The sequence below is a fragment of the Dermacentor andersoni genome, chromosome 1 (assembly GCF_023375885.2).
Source record: "Dermacentor andersoni chromosome 1, qqDerAnde1_hic_scaffold, whole genome shotgun sequence".
NCBI classification, from domain to species: domain Eukaryota; kingdom Metazoa; phylum Arthropoda; class Arachnida; order Ixodida; family Ixodidae; genus Dermacentor; species Dermacentor andersoni.
Genome location: NC_092814.1, coordinates 203828939 through 203850300, shown reverse-complemented (window position 1 = coordinate 203850300; position 21362 = coordinate 203828939). Strand labels below are relative to the sequence as shown.

Genomic DNA, 21362 nt, shown 5'->3' with positions numbered 1-21362 from the left:
GACGATCAACCTGAGAAATTGCGGAAACTCCTTGTATACTTGCTGCGAAGCTACCTCAGCGTCACATTCGTCCATTTCAAGTACCTAGAAAAGATGATAGAGGGAATAGTTCAGAGCACGCAGCATGCATGCTCGCATCTCTGCGTTGACAACTGACCTTGCTTCTGTTGTCTTTTTTTTTTCAGCTCGTTATTTTGCTTCTTATTTACATCTCACTCATCAACCTAAGTTGCGCATGCTGAACAAAGGAAACCTTCGCAAAGTGCTTTTTTGGTCGAAAGCTGCGTCATGACTAGTTAAATTATATATAATAAAAAATGCATTCCCAATTTTTTTTCTTGCACGATTCTGTGTAATTTTGTAACGCCTTATTCGTTTGTGTGCGGCGCTGCAATGAAATTAAAGCTAGCACTACATTCTGTGGTCAGAGATGATGTCCCGCTGTTCTTTACTTTGTCCTGGCGCATCAAGTGAGGATGTCATGAAGCAACAGCGAGAATCAGCCGGCGCACATATTTCAAGCCATACTACTTTGCCAGCTACCTCTGTCTGACAAAGACGGAAAATGTCAATTATTAATAATTTATTTTATTTGTACGCTGAAGGCGCAGGGCATGAAAGTTTTTACCTTTCTGAAAAAAACATTTAATCAGGAATTCTGTAGACCGAAGCGGTTAATTGTAACGTGGATAGGCGTAATAATATCTGGAACGCTTTGCCTTTCCATCTTTTTAAAATTAAATATAAATTTGGATGATCTTTCCGGAGGACAATGCTTTTCCCGTCCGCACGCTCTCGCGGAATAAATGGGCGGCGTGGTAGCCCAACTTGTGGCGATAGCCCAGCATACGGTCAGCAGCAAAAAAATACACATTGCATATTGCGATAAGAAGGGTGAGTGGCAAGTGCACAATGAAATTATTTATTCATTTATTCATTTATTATACCTCAAAGACCCCAGTTGTGGTATTGCATGAGGGATGAGTTTTAATTACAGTGAAAGTGTGATTCCAGTGCCGCCTTGAATTGATGTGGATCGGAGTAGTGCACGGTGATTGCAGGTAGATGGTTCCAGTCCCGTGCGGTCGTCACAAAAAAAGGGGGGTGAAGATAAGTGGCAGTTTGCGCTGGTGGAGGGTAAACCGCTGTGGAATGGTTTGTGCGGCTGGACAAGCGATGAACTGGCAAGATAGCTGGAACTTCGAAGGGAGCATTATAAAATGTATGGTAAAGGCATAGTCTAGATATGTGACATCGCAATTCAAAGTTGGTAAGGTGACCACGAGCTGTAAGCTCGGAAATGCCGGAATGGTAAGAATACGCAGAGTAAATAAAATGAGCTGCACGATTTTGGACTGATTCGAGAATATTAGATAAGTTAGATTGATGAGAATCCCAGACAGCACATGCGTATTCTAACTTTGGGGAGAACAAATACAATATAAGCTATTAGTTTCACTGATGGGGGAGCGACTCTTAAGTGCCTACTAAGAAAGCCCAAATCGCGATTCGCGGAGTTAGCTATGTTTGTTACGTGGGTTGACCAGGAGAGATTGCTTGAAAATGTTACGCCAAGATATTTATAAGGTTCAGTGGATGATATTGCGGAGCCGGAAACGATATATTGTGCTGGCTGGTAATGCGGCCTGCGGTGGAAAGTTATTAATGAAGTTTTCTTTATATTTAACAACATTAACCATGTGTTATGCAATCAAATACTACGCGTAGTTCTGTACTTTCAACGGGCATGATTGCGCCGAATGTGGTCGTTCACTTTACTTTGGCAGCGTTGTTTCCGTTTAAAAAGTTCCCTTAAGGCGCAATCGAAACAGGTGGATCGCTGGAAAATACCACGGTTCGATATAGAAAAGTTGGACTCACCAGCACTCATGAAAATTGCCACAGATTCAAAGCATACTTTCTACCGCTGGCGCAGTAGTAGTGGTGATAATAATTGGTTGTTTATTTTAAATACCTAGATAAATAAAGGAAAAGGAGAGGAAATAAAGATTGCTACTGACCACAGTAACTCTCTAGCGCAGTCGGATGACACGCAGTATGTGAACTTGGAAAAGTGTTGCAGTGACGTTTCACTTCGTGAACGTGGGTTACACTCAAGCGTATGGGTGCAACTCCCTTTTTGTGCATTGCGCGCAGAATGGTTTACAAATTATTTGATAGTGTGTAAGCGTGGCGGATTTTTCAAGGCTCATTTCTTATTTTGTACGTCTTACGACCGCTTTTAGATTATTATAAAGTGTGAAGTGCCATTAGGAAAGATGGTAAGGAACTGTAAGGAAATGCACAGCCTTTATTACTTCAAGCAATTTTGTAACGTGCCATTCACATTATTCATTTTCTCTTACTCCTTCTTCCTCTTTTGGAGACTCCTTGGCACGCCAAACCCGTGCCTGGTGCCGGACCTGTTCAGTTCGTGCCCGGCGCTTGGCGACGACTTCGGACTCGGTCGACTCGCGCTCGGCCCGCCGCCGCTTCCGTCGCTGCTCCGTCCGTCTCGCTCGGCGCTCGGCCTCTCGATCACGAGACGAAACTGGTACGTCCACAGCGCACACAGAACACCCAGGCCCCGCACACTCTCAAGTTCAACAAATGACCACAGAGGGCGAAAAATCAATCGAGGCGTGTTTCAGCGTAAGCGCGCAAGTGGAGCTACTGTAATTTGGTCGAATACTTTAATTGGTGCTTTTTCTGCTAGGGGCGCTGAACATGCTGAATTTTTTGCTTTACACAAACCATTGACATAAACAATCGAGGTGTCTAAGAATGTTTTGTTACCTCAGGCAAATAAGCAGTTGATTTTTTTTAAGTTTGATTGTTGAAGCTGCTTTTTAGTCATAGCGTCAAGGTTTTTGTACTTGATTAACCACCGACAGCCGACAGCCTATTGGCATCGATGTGTTTCCTGGCCGTTGGCGTTCGAATACTACGGCAGTAAAACATTTTCGATAGCATGCTGGTTTCGCCTGCGAGTTATTACATAGACTTGCTGTAAAGAGGTCTACTCTTGGCAAAAAATAGTGCCTCATTTTGTTTAGGCGTTGATTATCATAATGAATGCGGCGGAGGTTGAGGGAGTACGCTTGAAGGTACGTTTTTATGCCGTTGATCTCAATAACACCGTAAGTACGCAAACCGATGTCACAGAACACCCGATGCATCATTGTGTGTTCTCCGTCATCGCTTGTTTGCTGTACGCCTACTAATTCTTCATTTCTTCAAGTGTTGTATCCTCCTTTTGTCCTTGTTCTCTTGTGCTTCACTTACAGTATGTCGTTCCGTCAGCTGTAATGCGCATTTGCAAAACCAATACGTTTGATAAGACGCAGTGGTTATCATAATTTTACTACACATGTATTAAGCTGGCACATATGGTTCAGATACAGATGCCTGTTTGCGGACTTGCACGACGTTGATGCGGAGATTAGGATGATTATGACACCCGTAAGGAAGAGGCAGCTGACGGCCGTAAGCTGTTGCGTTCTTTCCGCCAAACTACCCGGCCTGGTAGTGCTGTAAAGATGCTGTACAAAAGTGACACGTGGTGACAGGGAAATCATTATACTTAGCAGCCGACCGTACGTTTTGTAGCTTAGGTCTTCTTTCTTGTGCGCTTGTGCTACCCTTATTAATGAGCTATTTCTTGACTATGTTCTTGACTATGTAACCGCGTTTGTGTGGATGCGTAGACGTGTGCTTTTTGTTGTACTTGTAAAATGCAAATAAAATATTTTCAGGCTTACTCAATCTTTGGTGTCGTGTGCGTTTATTCCAGTCGAGGCCATCGTGCCACCTGGAAACCGCATTCTGTCAGTAGCCCTACACGAAATGCAACAGCTGGAGCGCGGCGGCACAACTCGGCGTAACGGCGGCGTAATAAACGAAAAACCGCTCGGGATGCCCTTAAAAGTCAGTTCAGAGAGTGCCTTAACTCGATATGACTCAGCGCTACATGTATTCTGCTGCGCCTCGATCGTGCTCCCGCCAGTTTGGTTGCTGTGTGGCAAACGCAGCGCCTACATAATGAAGGCGCTACGTTTGCTACACAGCAACTAAACTGGCGGGAGCACGATTGAGGCGCAGCAGCCAGAAACCCAGTAAAGCCACAGAACACCTGGTAAAGCGTGTGCAAAACCCCGTTTCCGTTTCCTGTTGTACAGCGCCACCTGTGGTCACATACTTTAGTTCACGACGCCACCGCTACGCTTATTTCCGTAGCACTGTGGAAGGTACAGTTTCCCTTCTCTAAGTTTGTATAGGTGTTCTGTGGAACACCTAGCAACTGCCAGAGGAGGTCAACCCAGAGCGCCTCCGCCTACCGTCCTCCTCCGCGCCGTTTCACCTCCTTTCTCCTTACCCGCTTGGCTCAACGTCACCTATACTTACCTCTACGTGGCGTTGCTTTGCCACGCACTCGTCCCATTCCTCCGTACTTTCCCGACGCGCGATTCTCTCCTTTACCCCCAGGCGCCTTCTTCCTCGCGGCGACACATGTATTCTCGCCTATTTCACAGACGGGGCATGTACGCTTGCTCGTAAGAGGCAACGGAACAATAAGCCCTCATATGCTACCTTAAGGTGTCAAAGCTGCCCAAGTTGAAGCCCTCACTATGTAATTAACGACAAGTAGGGAAAGTGAAGGGCTCCATTTTTGCTAATGACAATCATATGAAGCCAAACAGACCAAGGAAATGATAGGGTAGTTTACTTGAAAATTATGGGTGGCGCGGGCTAACACTCGCAGGGCTAGATCTAGTACACATACACAAGTGACCCTAGAAAGTTGATGGGAAAAGGCGCCGCCGCTGTAGCTCAATTCGTGTGTAGCTCAAGATGTGTGTTTCGTTCCCATCTGTGGTATATGCTCCTATCTTCCACTTTCATTTCTGTTTATCATTTCTACATTTCAATTAAAACAAGGTATTTTACCCTACGCAGTCCTTGGTTTCATTGTCAGTTGGCTTCATATGATTTGTGAACAACAAAAATTGAGCCTCTGAGTTTCCACTTCTTGTCGATCATTCTGTGGACGGCAACTTTACCTTTCATGAGTCTACCTTCACCTTGCGAATTTCGCCAGAACTCTTTTGATGATTGTTCCTTCCTGCGTAGTTGTCGATTAACTTTCCTTCATGCTGCCCGCAGTAGTAGCACCTACGGGGCCGTATTCTACAAGGATTCTACTTTCCCAGATTTCATTCACTTTTTAGCATCTGTTCTTCCAAGTGGCTCATCTTCGCGATTGCGGTGCCGCCACTCCGTGTGAAACAATGGCGAACGACATGCAAGTAGGATGGAAAATGAAAATAATCGCTAAAATAATGCCAATGGATGCCTAACTACTTTAAGTAAAATTTCAGAACACTTCTAAATGACGTGACGCAACAGCATTCCATCGCTCAGGTCTCAGTGAAAGTGGTACCACCAAAATTGATCAATCCACAATGCAGCTTCGATTAGCTCATTCGGCATAATGTCCAAAAGAGTTTTCTTACCATAGTACCCGCGCGAGCGCGCTTGTGTGTGTGTATTATCACTACATATCGGAAACGCCATTTTGCTACTCCCTCCAAGCTCCTACAACTCACAATCACGCGGGATTTATTTTGGTTATTGGTCAGTGGGTGCAGTTCGCTCGCTGTGTCTCTTAATAGTTCGTCTTTTAAACTGAAAAGCAAGCGCCCCATTCTTTCTCCTTTGCTTTCGTTTACATACACTCGTTTCTACGCTTGTAACATGCATAGTTCTTCACGAGTTGATTAATATTAAAGTTAAAATTAATAATTTTCCACGGAGTACACAGCAGCACATTTCAGAACTACTACATGAAAAGGACCAACGTTTTTGAAATGTAAGGAGAGCGGAGATATGTCTCTTACACGCAGCAAAAAAGAAATGAAACAATTTGAAAAAATAAATAAAACAGGCAGCTGCTCGGCTGATGCCGGGCAGCTGCTTTAGCGGTGTCATAAAAAACGTTCCATCAGATACAACATGCTCCAGACAGGCCAGTTTAATCCGGACGTATCGGAAACAGCCATTTAGTGACACGCAGGTTCTCAGACATGTCGTTCCAGTTCCTTCACTATCAAAAACTACATGCTTTATTATTTTCTTTCTTTATTTTTCTTATGTCGTAAATATATTGGGAACAAGAGGAAAGACGGTTGCGAGGATGGCTAAATCAGCCATAAATATGAAGTAAACTTAGTGAGGTAGTGAATCGTCCTTCCGAAAGAGAGAACTCAACACTCCATCTCTATCCTTATCTCTCTCTCTTTCTCTCTCTTCCTCCACCGCTAACGTTAAATAAATTATTAGGGCACAAAAAAATGCTTGTTTCAGCTCAGTCTGCTTTCCGCGAGCGCTTGTGCTTCCTATGCTTCAAGTTATTTCTCCTACAGTGCATTTTAGTCTCTCTTCTTTGTGCCGTAAGATAGTCACAGTGACATATGCAATTCATTTTTGTGCGAGTTGTATTGTCTCCCGCAGCAGATTTGCAGTTGCCTCACTCAGGTCTATTTTGAAGGTCGGCCTATTCTCGTTCGACGCAAAACTGCCGGCGTTGTTTTCGGTGACTCAAGCACTACTCTCCTCACGTCGCAACATAAACAAGCCAGGCTGTTTCTGCCGTCTTGTCCAAAACAATGAAGCTGGCTCGCTTTAAACTCTGCAGCTCATAGAAGGTAACGTCGCAGTGACCAGCGTGCCTGCCTGCAAAGTAAGTTTGGGTCACGTTCATGTACACTTATATATTTCTTTTTAGTTCCTGCTCGAATGAATCTCGTCGACTGTCGCGCTTTAGCGAGGTCTCCTGCTCCTCTTAGCGATACGCAAAGAGAGATAAGTAGACAGAGATAACGAAACACTTGAAGCTTAACTAGCGTTCATCTGCTCGGCTACACTACACACGTCCAGGGTGAGAGAAGAGCGAAAGAAAAAGTGAGAGCAGATGTAAAACTTCAGGGGCTTAATTCACAAAGCTCTTCGTTTGTAAATGCTCTTCGATACTTACTGGTCGCCTTCGCGGTATAGTGTTCATCATCAGGACTTGCTGAGAATCGCTCTTACGTACAACCCTAGCCCAAGAGATTTTCGTGAATACAGGCACAAGTTCGTCACGCCTACTGGACGAGTCTTAGTATATCTGTGGTAGCGCACTGAACACCATTACCTTCAAGGCCATTGGCCTTGAGGGTAAATAAATAAATAAAAAATAAATAAATGTGCTGCGCAAGCTCTCGTGTGTCTTTCTAGGCAGATGAGGTGTGAAACCAATTAACCTTTCACAGAGCCTAAGGACCTTTGAGTCTAGCAGTATGCAAATGCTCCGTCCAGAAAGAGGCACATCGATAAATAGGACTTCCATATACTTTTGCACACCAGAAACCTTGCATGGCATTCGTCATACTTAGTAAAAGTATCAGAAATTAAGCTTTGTGTTGTGTTGAGGAAGAGATTTGTTTCAAGAGGCGTAGGACAGGATGCGTACACAGTTAGACGCCTTTTCACCAAGAACCACTGTATAGAGACTTCTTCTAATCATTTTATGGGAGGATGGAGCAAGAGTGTTTATGGTGCAGTAGTGTTCTGGATCGGAGTTCATGAAGCTTTTGGTTTGTATTTACTGTTTGCCATTGGTCGGCAATCTTCGCTAATATTATGTGCAGCGTTAAGATTGGCTAGAATTTGCTATTCTGAACAATTCCAGCATAAGAGCTTTTTTTTTTTCTTTAATGCGGGCCGTGATATTTTGGAATTTATAGGAATTTATATCATGTCGAATATTATTGTATTTTGTTAAATTTGTGTATGTTTATGATAACAGTGTATTTATTATCTCCGACAGATATCGTGTTTAACAGGAAGCTTTAGCTCGGGCCCAACACTGATCCCGCCTATTTATATACATGTAAAACGCAGAAACACTTTTCTGAGATAACCACTGGGCAGATATTAACGAAATCAGTTGAATTTGCGAGAGAAAGTTCAATTCTAGTGATTGCAGGAAGCGGAATTTCGATTTAGGGCCTGAATGTTTTAAACAAAATTTGCAAATGCTGGTAAGCTTGAAAAAAATAGCACGTAGTTTACATATTTTTGGCTCTGCACATAGACAGATATCACAGTTCTGTAAACTGTATCCACTAGAGCATTCAAAGCGAACAACTTTGAAATGTTAGATTAGGTCTTGCGTGGATTTGTTACGTTGTCTACAAGTGTTTTGCAAAAGTCCTACTCGCATATTAATGATAAGCTTGAAAGCCATGTGTAATACATCAATTTTTCCGCTATAGTTGTACTATTCGATACAATTGACAGAATTGTTATATCATTTTTCATTGCTGACTCAAAGAGTGGCAACCTTTATAGTTTGGTTTTCTGTAAATTTGCAATTTTAACAAGTTTTAATGAACATTGACGGCCTAATTCGGAAATGTACTACCAACAGTCACTTTACTTTCACTTTTTCCTTTTAAATACAACAAACCTCATCAAATTTCCTGCAGTGGTTGCCGAGAAAACGATTGCCATTTTCCCATGTATTTATAATAGGAGCCCTCGCCGAGCTAATGATTCCTCTTAGCAGTGGCTCACTGGAGGGAATGACGAAACAATGTAATGGGCGAAAGAAGAACGCACTATCATTTGATATCGTTGAAAATGACTATTTTTCAAAAATTGTAAAATATAAGAAAACACCTCTGAGTCGCGCAAGCCTTGTTTTATTCGAATTTCTTGTGAATCTTATCAACGCACAAAAAAAAATTTTATAAGAGTCCCAGCTAACTGCCTTGTGCAACATAATTTGGTTGTTCTATAAGAATAAATGAACATACAATCTGTCATGCGCTAATATTGAATCTTTTCGTAGCTATTGAATGCATTTAGCTGCTCAAAAATAATGTCGTTGCTTCATGTTCAGAACCTTACTCTCTGAGTTTGTGTTTTGTGAAGGGCACGATCTGCGTCAATGGCATTTGGTTTTTCGACAAAACTAAACGACGACTAGGCATCGGCGGAGCACGCACACGGACTAACACAATGCGCGCAATTGCGAGCAAGTGAGTGACCGATACGGCAGCACTATGGTTCTCATATAAGTGCTAAGAGGGTGCGAACCGTTTCAGACTGAGTGAATGTCAAGAAAGGTTGCTCACAACCACGGTAGTCAGTGAGACTGCGCTTTTTCTCATTCCTACTTTCCTCTTCTTTCTTCCATCTTCCTGTGCAGCACGTTCAATGCAGAACTTTCGCATCGGATGTCCCCAGGAGAATTCGCAATAAGTGCAAAATTATGTTGACAACGATCACTTGTGAGTAAACATTGAAATCAGTCATGTGTGACGATCTTGGCACGTTCTTCACTCTGGCATTCAGAGTTTTCACCCAGAACATACTCTTGGCATCTTCGATCGTATAATTTATTCGCATATTGATATTTCATCACAAAATCATTCACAAGTTCACATGCCTTAAAAGAGTACACTTCTGCCGACAACCAGATGCATATTCATGCACGAAATATTTCACTCCTTCCTGACAAAACATCTTCCCTTTATGTTACCCCGCCCACCCCGTTACGAAGTCCTTCTACTATTCCTGCACTGCAAGAGCCATGCATCTACCGTGGGACAAGCCGGAACACCCAATGAAAAGGAAATGCCTGCAAAAGCAAAGAGCAAAGATGCTGAGGTATGTTCCGGTGCTTTCTAACGAGATAAATCTTCAATATAGCACGTGCTCAAAAGCAACGTAGTATTTTTTTAGAGAAACGTGGCACTCGAACTAGACTACTCTCGTCGAATAGTGCGCGAACGCCTCTGTCAAAGTTCCTTGTAAGTGCCGAGCATAAACGTCTGCGTTGCAGCTGCGAGCCACTGTTTGAGCTAAACAAGCTATTGCCATCATTCGCGATTTCAGACTAGAAAAAACATATTAATTTAACAGCACGTTCTAAATTAGAGTGTGTAACGGCACGTTCTCGGTAGCCGACCGGGCTCAGTCCTGGTTAACCTCCCTGCCTTTCATTTATCATTTCCTCTGTCTCTCACAGCACGTTCTGGTGAGGGTGTTTTCAGACTTAGCGCTCATCTTTGCAGACAATTGTATGGCTTCACTCACCCAGGTAGTACATATATCATAATATGATTACAACTCAACCTCGATGAGTTCTTGTACTGTGCAACTGACCGTTGTCACCAAGAACAGAGCAAATGCTTGCACACTCTCCCATCCCCGACTAAATGGGCTTTTGTGTCGCCTTCCTGCGCTCTGTCTTAAAAATGTATTGCAGTGCAGCGAACGGCATAGTGCAGCCCGCGCCTGTATACAGACGGAGCAGGGAAAATACATCGCACTTTACTGTTTCCCGGCGCGCAGGAGCCGCACTCACCCGCACTGATGAGACGCAGGATGCGCTCACAAGGAGCAACGAGAGACACACAGGAGCGAGATTCCATTCATCGTTTCATTGTTGAATATAATGTTGGTACGTGCGATTTCCCGACGAACTTTAGAAGCAAGAACACAACTCACAGGGTTCGCTTGCCGATGCAACAATGGCAATTCTTCTGGACGATAGACTCCATCCAAAACATCGCATTCCAGCAATGTCGACAACATCCGTTCTACTTCTTAACTACTTATCTTTGACTTGAGCAGCCCACAAAAGACAAGGTGCAGAAAGATGCCTTGCCGGCTCTCTTTCGGTCCTTCAATTCATGTTCGCCGCTGAAGTCAAATATCACGTCGAATTACAGTCTTCGTAATTCGAACGTGTCCATATCAGTGCTTCAGCGCACCCAGCAGCGTTGCCAGTGCTGCAACGACGTTTTGAAGCAGTAGGCAGAAATGACGGACACCAGCAATTAGGGCTCTTAGCGGCAGCGACCTGGAAACAGGCAGTGAAACGTCTTTCTCAAATGTATAATCACACAGCCTGTGAGCTGCAAGTGCCCCGTTATGAACTGATTCCACCCGTCTATCCGCACAACACACACGCGGCAGCACTGCTTCTTTTCCTTGAATTTGGGGTTCATGTACTTGCAAAGCTAGGCTGTGGAAGGCTCTATAACTCGTAAAAGCTTCGCACAGAAGAAGAAAAAAAATACATTCCGCGACAAAGCGAACATGAGTTCACTGGCTCTGTTTCGGCACTGCGCGGATATTTATTCGCAGTGTCGCTCATTACGTTCGTTTACTGACCGAGCAGAATGATTTGCATCCCTTCCTGACTTATTGAGGTTATTGTGAAACTTGGAACCTCGGCAGTGGTTGTGAAAGACTAAACACTGCGCCGCGGAGTGGCGGGCAGATTCATCAAAAATAGGAATGTTTGAATAGTAAAATTTTAAATAAAATGGAATACGAATATTCGAGATAGACTACCACCGACTATCGAGACAAGTATTGAATACTTTGTAATTTCTAAAGCAAACTGAAATGTGAATCTAGCAAGGCACTTCCCTTCGTGTTATCATACAAAATTTCCTTTATAATTTCTTTCTGCTCATTCTTGTAAATCTCCATGGTCTTATTTGTTTACGTTCTTTGCATTCAATTCACTGTATCTGTTTCTCTCAACTTCATTCTGATAACTGCTGGTTGTCAATTTACCCATCCAATCACCCTGTACTTGGTTGACAACTTTCTTGACCACTTCCTGCATTCTGTGTCACGCTTTTCTGGTACAGATACTTGTGCACTTAAGCCGCCCTTTTCTTTTGCTTCATATTTTCCTAGGTCTTTCTTGAAAATTAATATTGCTCTGCGCTTCTCTTACTTCAAACGAGGCCCAAACCATGTCAGCCTGCACTGCCTCATTTGCGGTTTCGTCGTGGGCTCGCAAAGCCAACCGGCCTGCCGATATTTGGTTAACTTCCAACCCCGAAAAGATATCCGATTTTGAGCAAAGAATGACATTTGCGAACGCTGGCGCTGGCACCATTACTCCGCTTTCCACATTCCATTCACCACCTCATATTTATGTGGCCCCAAAGTGATCTGTTTCATTATAGCAGTATTCCGCTTCCCCCTTTTTTTTTTCAGATTCTCTTGGTGGGTGCTTGAGTAAGTCTTTCCTTCGTTTATGTGTACGCCGACGTATCTATATTGCTTGACTGTGGGTATGACTTCCTGTTGAATTTACACTACGTAATTACTCGTCTCTTCATTAAAGATCATAATTCCCAATTTCTCGGTACTCAACTTAAGGCCGAGATTTGTCACTCTGTTGCCACACATATTCGCAAGCGTCTGTAAGCTCTTGAATTGTCCACTAGTAGCCCCATGTCGTCGGCACACATCAGTACGGGACCTCCTGTTACGCCATTAGTCCATTATGCATGTATGATAAATCAACACCTAATTCACTGTTTTCCGGTGATCTTTCTGTGCCCTTAACGATAAAGCGTGAACAACAGTGAAGACAGAGGAGATCCTTGCTTGAGTCCTTGATGAATTTCCACCACTCCATTACATTTTTGACCTTCCCATACGATTCTTACTCAGTTATCTCTGTATATCTTCGTCAGCAGCTCCCCGAAATGGCCATCTATGTCTTCGTGCTTGAGAAGGAGGGAACGCACGTAATAGAACACACAGCTCCACTTACTGACATTTCCAGAGAGTGGCCTGCAGCTACGCGTGCTGCGTATGCGCCGGGGTCAAACGAGAGCACAGTAATTACGCGAAAGCAAACGATGGGTTCAGCTGCTTTTCGGAACATTTCGTATTGCAGTCACAATTTAAGCTTGACGACTGACATCATCCTGTGCGCAATCTGGTTGATTTGTGTTATTTGTGTTATTAGACGCTTCATACACCCCGTCGTGTTCCAGCGGAATACCATGGAGCGCTGACGCAGCGGCGATTGGATTTTGTTAGCATATTTAGGAGGAAGGTTTCGTCGGCGTTTCTGTGATGCTCAGAAAAACAAAGCGTTCAGGTTCCCTAGAAGGCGTAGTCGCATAAGAAGTCGCAGTGGGTAATATCATTGCTGCCTGTTCGTTTTTCTTTCCTTCTTTCTCAGGGTGGACGCGCCACAAAGGAAGAAATTTGCTACGCTAACGTGGGCTGCTTCTCTCGACACGACCGACTGACACATCCATCTAATTTCCCAAGCAACCCAAACCTTCTCATGCCCCTTTTTTACCTATATTCAAGAAAAAAACGGCATATTCCAACAATTATCCAGCTGAGGCCAAAAGGAAGTTATCGGTATCTGGTGGAGTTTGGCAAAGAGAAACCATTATTTATTTTGATACATGGCTGGCTGGAGTCTGCATACGCTCCTTGGGCACAGTCCATCAAAGACGCACTCCTTGGAGAGGTAAGCAGATTTTGCAGTGCTCATGAAACCACGCATGTGAGCCTCTTAGTTGACAGAAATGAAATACCAACATTGCAGCAGTTTCTGTGCTAATGAAGATGTCAAATCTCCAGAAATTTTGAAGGCGTGCAAAACAAGCATGATTAAAACATGTTTTTCTTTCCGGAAATTTTGGAAACATAAAAAGGATATCCAAAATGATTTAGCATGGAGAAGTAAAAATGCCTTCCCATCAGAGTTAATGCCAGGTGATGTTACCACTGCTTGTGGCGAATTGTTGATATTGTGTAACAAATATACTACGTTTCATTCGCTCAGGAGCCCTTCGTAGGAATTGTCATTACCGACGATGAAATCAGTTATTTTGTTCTGCTATGGAGGGAAGGCTAGCGCGCTACGTGTTATCATTTATTTCGGCTACAGTCTGTTTGCTATACGGCAAAATTTATGTTGCTAGTTAACCACGGTGAAAGCTAGGTCACGCATCCGAGCGCCTAAGAGGTACGGAACTGTAGAAAAGGGGCAGCAGTAAGTAGATTCTTTGTGCCATCCGATTAAGACCAGTTTAAAATAACAGTCTTCAAAACCCAATTTTCGTTCATTTTACAGAAAAAAAAGGTTGCTTTTTAATTTAAAAAATGCAGACCAAACTTTCAGTTTTGAATATGAAATTTAGTGAATTAAGGTATTGTCTGAAGCACAATGTTCCAAATGTTGATTTATATAGAGTGCAACAATTCCAGTTATGCACCCAGACAGCCGGCTATCGGAAGACGAGAGCATAAAGCTTAGTGCAGGGCTACATGACTCCCAGGGGGGACCAAAGCGAACTTCTCTTGGAGTCACACTGACCACAATTGGGGAAAAAAACTGCGAAAAAGCAGTTTATATTCGGAGCCATCGCACTTGTTGCTATGCTCAGCCCGTTTTGTTATGGCAGGCGGTTATGTTCAGTCATTGAAAATTGGAGGTGGCTCTTGATTAGAGACATCAAACGGAACGTCTGCGACCAAACGAAGAGGCCAGTCTCAAATAATTGTTAGCTATATTTCTGCATTTTTTGTTATCGGGGTGTTTTGTAAAGCAAAATGCATTCTTTAAGCTCCGTCCAACACTGGTGCGCGATGAGCTCTAGGTGCTAATTGGAGCCGCAGACTTCCGGCGTCACCGAGAAGGTGTTGCGAAATGCAAATACAGTCGTGTACTTAGGTTTATGCGACCGTTGAAGAACCTCAGGCGGCAAAAATTAGTCTGGAGCCGTCCACTACGGTGTCTCTCATTAACCCAGTGTAGCTTTTGAACGCTAAAACCCGTGAATAAATTGGATGTATTTTTGGTCGCGCGTCCTTCCTATTTGCTCCCGAACAAAAATCCCACACCAGCACTTTTCTTTTAATGTGCTTGACGCAGTCAACGGTTCACGACGGCTATCGTGTTAGAAGACAAAATTGTCGTTTTTCCCGTCACACACACACACACACACACATATATATATATATATATATATATATATATATATATATATATATATATATATATATATATATATATATATATATATCCATGCGCTAATTGCAGCACCACCATAGAAATCAGAGCTCGGACGCGGGCCGCTAAAAATACGCTGGCTGTATGTTGGGCAGCCCTGTTCTATTGAATCCAATTATTTGTTTGGAGCATCAAGTGACTCGGCTTCATAGAAGAGTTCGCGAGCGGTCCCTCACGAGCAGGCGAATGTGTCGCACGAAACGAAGTAAAATTTTGGTAACTAAACGCTGCAATCTGCACGTGCAAAGCTAAACGTACTTATTGAAAAAACTTGCTTGCTGATGAAACGTGCTCACAGGCTAACCCTGGCACCGGTGGGGTACACACCGCAGACCTGCGCCCTTCCTACAGAACTCCACAGCAGTCTCCCCGCTGAGCTGTTCTGCTACTTGCTTATGAAGCCTCAATAATCGTTGTTTCGTTGCAACGTGCTTAATTAAAGTCACGCGCGGATTCCTTCGATAATAATGCAGCCGCTAGATTGCACATGCTCGTAGGCAAATCGTTATGCAGTAGTGTCGGCGATACCGACAGACGTCATCTTCGTAATCGTAAAGAGCGCGTCAATTGCAGTTGTACCATCGATTGGAGGATGAGAGCATGATGTCTATATAGTTAACCAACACATTTTTCTCAAGCATTATCAAAATCTTGCTCTATAAAGCGTCTAAACTCGAGTTGTGGATCCATAAAGCCCGCCATTTGGAGGCAGAGCATATTGTAAGATTTGACGGACGGTCCTACCGCTGTCGACCAGATGTAAAAGTCGTCGGACTATCTCGCCGCTGCCACCATTTGAAGGAGATGAATGTCGTAGACAGGAACTCGGTGAACAGGATTTATTTACATATTAACAGATTAAGCAAAATACATTGGCAGACTAGCGCGACTCCCATATGGAGCCCGCAAAACTAACATACAGCAAACAGTTTACGAGCACACAGCTCACTAGTACATTTCTAGTATGACAGAGCAGTCAGCTCCCGACAATGATCACGACACGAGCACACCCTAGCAGCCGGCAAACGCTGCTTATAAGCTCTCCGCTTGACGTCATAGTTCGACGTCATCGTTCGGACGAGGACGGAGCAGGAATTGAGGGTGAGGTGTGCCGGCTTGGAGGATGAGGTATGTCGGAGCAAGAACGGTCGGGAAGGTTCGTCCAAGCATTGTAAACTTGTCGCCGCCCCGCACTATCGTTTATCGCCCAAACACACGCAAACACACAGGTGCGAAACCATACACACAAAGGCTCCGGAGTCGACGACCAAGGGCTTCGTAGAACTGCTCCGTCTGGTGTGGCGCGGCGGAGTGCCACATGCCTGAGCTGACCGCGCGCCACGTGGCTGCCGGTCATCCGCAGTTCTCGGTACTGCCCAGCTTTCAGTGCCGACGTCAGAGGGCCTCGTAGAACTGCTTTGTCCCGGGTGGTGCGGCCAAGTACCAATTTCCGGAGTTGATCGTGCGCCACGTGGCTGCCTGCCGACCGCAGCTCTCGGAAGGGCGCTTCGACTGGTGGGCTTGGAACACGTGCAGCGGGCTGAAAGCTGGCTCGTTGCCACCCCGTATGGCCATTCTTAACAATATAGTCAAGGGTCTCAAATTATTGGACTGAAGCATCGTCAACACCTTTCCACTGAGGTTGTGCGACCAGAAAGCCAGCCACCGGAAGGCTATAGAGCAGAAAGACTTGCAGGAAAATAGAAAGTCAAGGGAAAGAGCGAAATTATGCGGGGGCATTTCTTGATAGAATTGGACGAAAAGACCGGAAAGAAAAAAACTGTTCTTTTACAAAAAAACCTGCTATTGACATGATTATTTCAAAGTATAGAAGAGGGAAATAGCAGCTAGGGAAGGGTACGCTGTCAGGCCAAGGAACACAAGCCCAGCATAGCTATTGCAGAGTGATGCACAGCTTTTGCAAATGCTCAGCTCATGCGCACCTTCGAAATCTGGTGAGCGCAAGGGCAAGTTCTGGTCTGCCCGCTGGCCGACACGTCCCTACACAGACTACGAAAGGCACCTAACCTGTCATTTGAGTCCACTTTTTCTAATCAATGTGAATAGCATACCAGGATTGTCGTTTTTTATTTCATCTGTCGAAGGGCGGATCCTGTTTCCAACTACAAATGACGCTTGTCGAAGGTGCCCCTCCGAGCAACAAACAGTGACAACGCAGCACACCGCCTAACCTCAAAAAGATTCCACAAATTGGATTAAATAACGTGTTGCCTGAACGTTAATTTTTAAACAGTGACAACAACCGAGGTCACCCGCACCGGCGCACCGTCAACGGGAGCTAACAGCATCTCATGCTTAAAACGTAGGGCGCCGTAAGCTCACTTGTGGAGACAGCAACAGTCTATGTTCACTGGCGCGCGCGCGCGTAGCGTTAGTTCGCGGATGGAGACGTGTTTACTGAGGCCAGCTTTCTTAATTAAAATTATCAAAAGGACCTTTTGACATGCATATGTGTCCTCTCACATAGAACTTGCAAATTTTTATTTTTTAGCAGACGCGCTAAATTTCTTTAACCTGCTGTGGTCTGCATTTTTATTCCAGCGTGCTTTTCATTTCTGCGTAACTATTTTTACTTTTTTTACACAGGAAACAAATGTAGCCCCAAAATTAGCCACATAGCCACAAAAAAAAAAATTTCTGACGCCAACTCGGACAAGAGGTAGCCCAATTTGGCTATTAATAGCCCAATCTGGCAACCCCGATAAGGAGGTGGTGCCGGTATGTGTAATTGGCCTTCTAGCTTCCCCTGGCTTAGCTTGCTGTGTGCCTGGTATAAGATCTTGGTGCTGTGCAATGAAAGTTAAAAAATGCCGCTAAACGAATGCTTTGAAGGAAGAGTTGGCAGAGCCTTATCGTTTACATGACGAAAGTGTTAGACATCGTTATAATCTTACGCGAAAATTCTTATTATACGCAGAGGAATTCGGTCTCCCTGGCAGCTCCGCGTAGCGCAGCGCCACAACGATCGGTTGACAGCCACTTTTTATTCATTGCGGAACTGGGCAGTCTCCGGCTATCCCGAAAAAAAAAATTCAGTTTTGTTCGTCATATTAATGCATCTTTAATGCGTACGCGTCCTCTGGCGTGGTGAGTTTTCGCAGTTTTGTGACGTCGCGTGACATACAGGCGAAGTGGGCCCAGCCCGAAAACCTTTGACAAATAGAAGAGAGCAAAATGGAATAATAATAATAATAATAATAATAATAATAATAATAATAATAATAATAATAATAATAATAATAATAATAATAATAATAATAATAATAATGTTTAGAATCGAAAATAATTACTTTTCTTTTTTAAAGAAGAGTACTAACTTGTTAAATGGGAAGAAATGGGTTGACTAAGGTACTAAAGGTTTCGGTTTCGTAGGACTGTTTTAGAAAGCGTAGTCCTGCTGCCCAGATAATGCTTATTTTGCCCTGCTTCACCATTGTCAGCTTTCGCCATGGCTGCGACCCCGATTGCTGTGATAAAAAGGGCAATGATGTTCTCCTTGACGTGCGACTAAAAGTTACCATCGTGATCTTGAATACACGAAATTGCAGTACTAGAAGGCCATGGCTCCAACCATGGAAGATAAGAGAGCAGAAATACAACGGTATTAGGCAGTGTGAGAGAGCAAACGGGTATAGACGATTTTCTAATTGACATCAAGAGACAAAAATGGACCTGAACAGGTCATGTAATGCACCAGTTAGATAACCGTTGCACCATTACGGTTACAGAATGGGTACCAAGAGAAGGGAAACCAGTCGAAGACGGCAGAAGACTAGGTGGAGTGATGAAATTAGGAAATTCGCGGGCGCTAGTTGGAATCGGTTGCCGCAGGACAGGGGTAATTCGAGGTCGCAGGGAGAGGCCTTTGTCCTGCAGTGGACATAAAACAGGCTGATGATGATGATGATGATGATGATGATGATGATGATGATGATGATGATTAGGCAGTGAGCCTTATTTGCGTCTTCTTGAGTTGTTAAAGTCTGCCGCGTATTTATGTCGTTTCTGAACTCAAAGACGGCACAGGGAATTACGTAATTTTTGAGGAGGTTCACACAGAATCTGTGATCTGTCACCTTGTGCGCCTCCTTAGATTCATCGGACTGCCTTTCGGGCACGAATCATAGGAGCGCAGCGGGCAAGCGCGGTAATGCAATGCGCGACATGCAGTATATGCAGCGTGTTTTTCTATATATACAATACAAATCTTTTATTTAAAAAACGATGACCTTGAGACACCTGTCGTCTTCGCATACGAGCTCTACGCTGAGGCGGAAATACTTTGCGTTGCTTAAGTTGCACTGAAAAGACTCATTAACGAAAATTATGAATTAAATGTTTATTAGTGACTTATAGGCAGTTGTATAAATGCGAATTTGAAGGCAGTCACACTTTTTTTTTATCTTGAAAATCACACCTAATACGAGGTATTTATCGTCAAATCCTGGCAATATCGAAACCGAGCGCCGGGGGAGCACAGTAAAGACGGCCCCGCTATCATATCAGAGCGGACGACAAGTGCGAGAAGGTTTGATCGTCTCGGCCAGTCGCGGCACCTACTGATACGGCACGCTTTGCCTGGCATGTCATGTGCCGCGCTGTGTGTCGGGTCAGGATTTGCCGCGTCATGCTAGCGTTCAAACTTCTCCCCACACGTTTTTTGCGGGGCGTTGCCGTCTGACGCGCAGCGGGACGCGCTCAGTTTGGTTTGTGCCCGTATTTGGCCTTCAATTTCCATTGTGAATATCTCACTTCACGCGCGATTTTCTGGATTTAAAAAAAAAATGGTTTTGCAATAAATTGCGACACCGCACAAGTTTGCCATATAAACAACAGCCCTGAAGCTAATAATAGAAAAAGTAAAAAAGTTTGTGTTTATTGACTACAGAGTAACTTAAGCTGCGGCAAAGTATTTCCGCCTCGCCATAGAGCTCGTATGCGAAGAAGACAGGTGTCTCACGATCATAGCTCTTCGATAAAAAAATGTGTGTTATCTAAAAAACAGCACCCTGTTTAGTGTAGAAAACCTCATGCAGTGCAACTCAATGTGTTCTATTTTTATCGTTTGTATCCAAATGCTCTTCTACCACGCGCACAAAAATAGGTGGATCCCACGCCTGAGTGGGAATCTGGGATAAGGGAAGCTGTTCTTTACTGAAAAGTTTTCCTTTCCCCTCTTCACCTCTATGTAGCCAAGCGCTCCTCACTCAATGCGCGCTCTTGTTCCATGTTGTTCACTTTATGGGGTCCTGAAGCACCCCTCGGGCTTGGTGAAATAACATAGTCCGCGGGTAGCATACACTGCTGTGAACATCTTAGACAAGTTTTGCAGTCGTACGCAGTGCGTGGAGCTTGCTATTCTGCTTTAACTCTTCTGGACGCTTTATTTCGTAATAAAGCGGATTTCCATACGCGGCTGCTATTGGTGAGCTGCGGTCTGCTGCGTAGCGTAGATACCGCGGCCGCCGCGGGGTGCCGCCATCGGTCCACTGGCTGTGCACACTACGGCTCTCTGTGGGCGACTGCGTTTGACTTACGTTCAGCGCGTCGTAGGCACTAAAATGGGAAGTAGTGGCGTCTACGTTAACATCCAAAATCAATTTTGAACTGCGTGCCACGCTGACTTTCAGTAGGCAGAGCGTAGAGGGCCCGCCCCGCTCCGCCGTAGCCTTCGCCGTGTAAAGGCCCAACCACTGGCATGTGTCGGCAAGCTTCGGCACGTGTCAATGCGTCAAAAGCGTTGGTCGGGAACAGGGTGACGCGTGGCGACGCTTCGCCGGCGTGCACCAATCAGAGGCGGCGATGCGTCGCCGGCGTCAACCAATCGGAGGCTACGAGGTCTCCGGCGGCTATGCCTATGATGGCCGCCGATGCGTAGACACCGACACCAACGATCGTCCGAGTTCTTTGGACGCACGACGCGCGCGACAGCGTTCCTGAAACACAGTGTTGTGATAGTAGGTCGACAAGTACACGACCCACGACCGTGTGTTGTGGCAGTGCGACGTGGATCCGAACCGACTTCGAACGACGCCGACAAATCCAACCTGCCCACTATGATCTGCCGGTCTCAGTGCGATCGTCTGCTAAAACATCCAACCGAATCTCGATTGCCGCAACGTCTGAGCTTGGTGTAGGCGTATTTTGTTGTTCTCGAAACGAATGAAAACATGCTACAAAACTCCGAAGTCTCGATAATCAGCACTCGCCTACCATCGATGTTGTTTAAGTTACGCGCAGGCCTAGCGCATCCATCGAGTTCGTAGTTGGCGAGTGAACGAGCCAAGCTGAGAAACTCTGTCGAAGGAAATGAATTGTCAGTTCCGTTTGGCGCTGCAGCGATTTAAAATATGGCACTGCTGACTTCGTGTGGTGTGTAATGTGGAGAATGAACCGTGTGGAACTTCGGGTGATCAACCGCGGCATGTTACGTGTGGTCTCA

At 44.7% G+C, this 21362-nt stretch overlaps 1 protein-coding gene across 3 annotated transcripts in view; it reads left to right on the top strand.

Annotated features, from left to right (window-relative positions):
- The first annotated feature begins 6544 nt into the window (after positions 1 to 6544).
- The window catches only part of LOC126547028 (endothelial lipase-like), a 70836-nt gene continuing 56018 nt past the window's right edge, over positions 6545 to 21362 (top strand). The window contains exons 1-4 of one of the 3 annotated variants that reach the window (XM_072288952.1): positions 6545 to 6739; positions 9254 to 9335; positions 9608 to 9714; positions 13052 to 13351. In XM_072288952.1, coding sequence (XP_072145053.1) covers positions 9317 to 9335; positions 9608 to 9714; positions 13052 to 13351 — 426 coding nt within the window. In that variant the 5' untranslated portion in view covers positions 6545 to 6739; positions 9254 to 9316. The remainder of the gene's footprint in view (positions 6740 to 9253; positions 9336 to 9607; positions 9715 to 13051; positions 13352 to 21362) is intronic. The other 2 variants (XM_050194847.3, XM_072288957.1) reach the window with 2 other exon arrangements.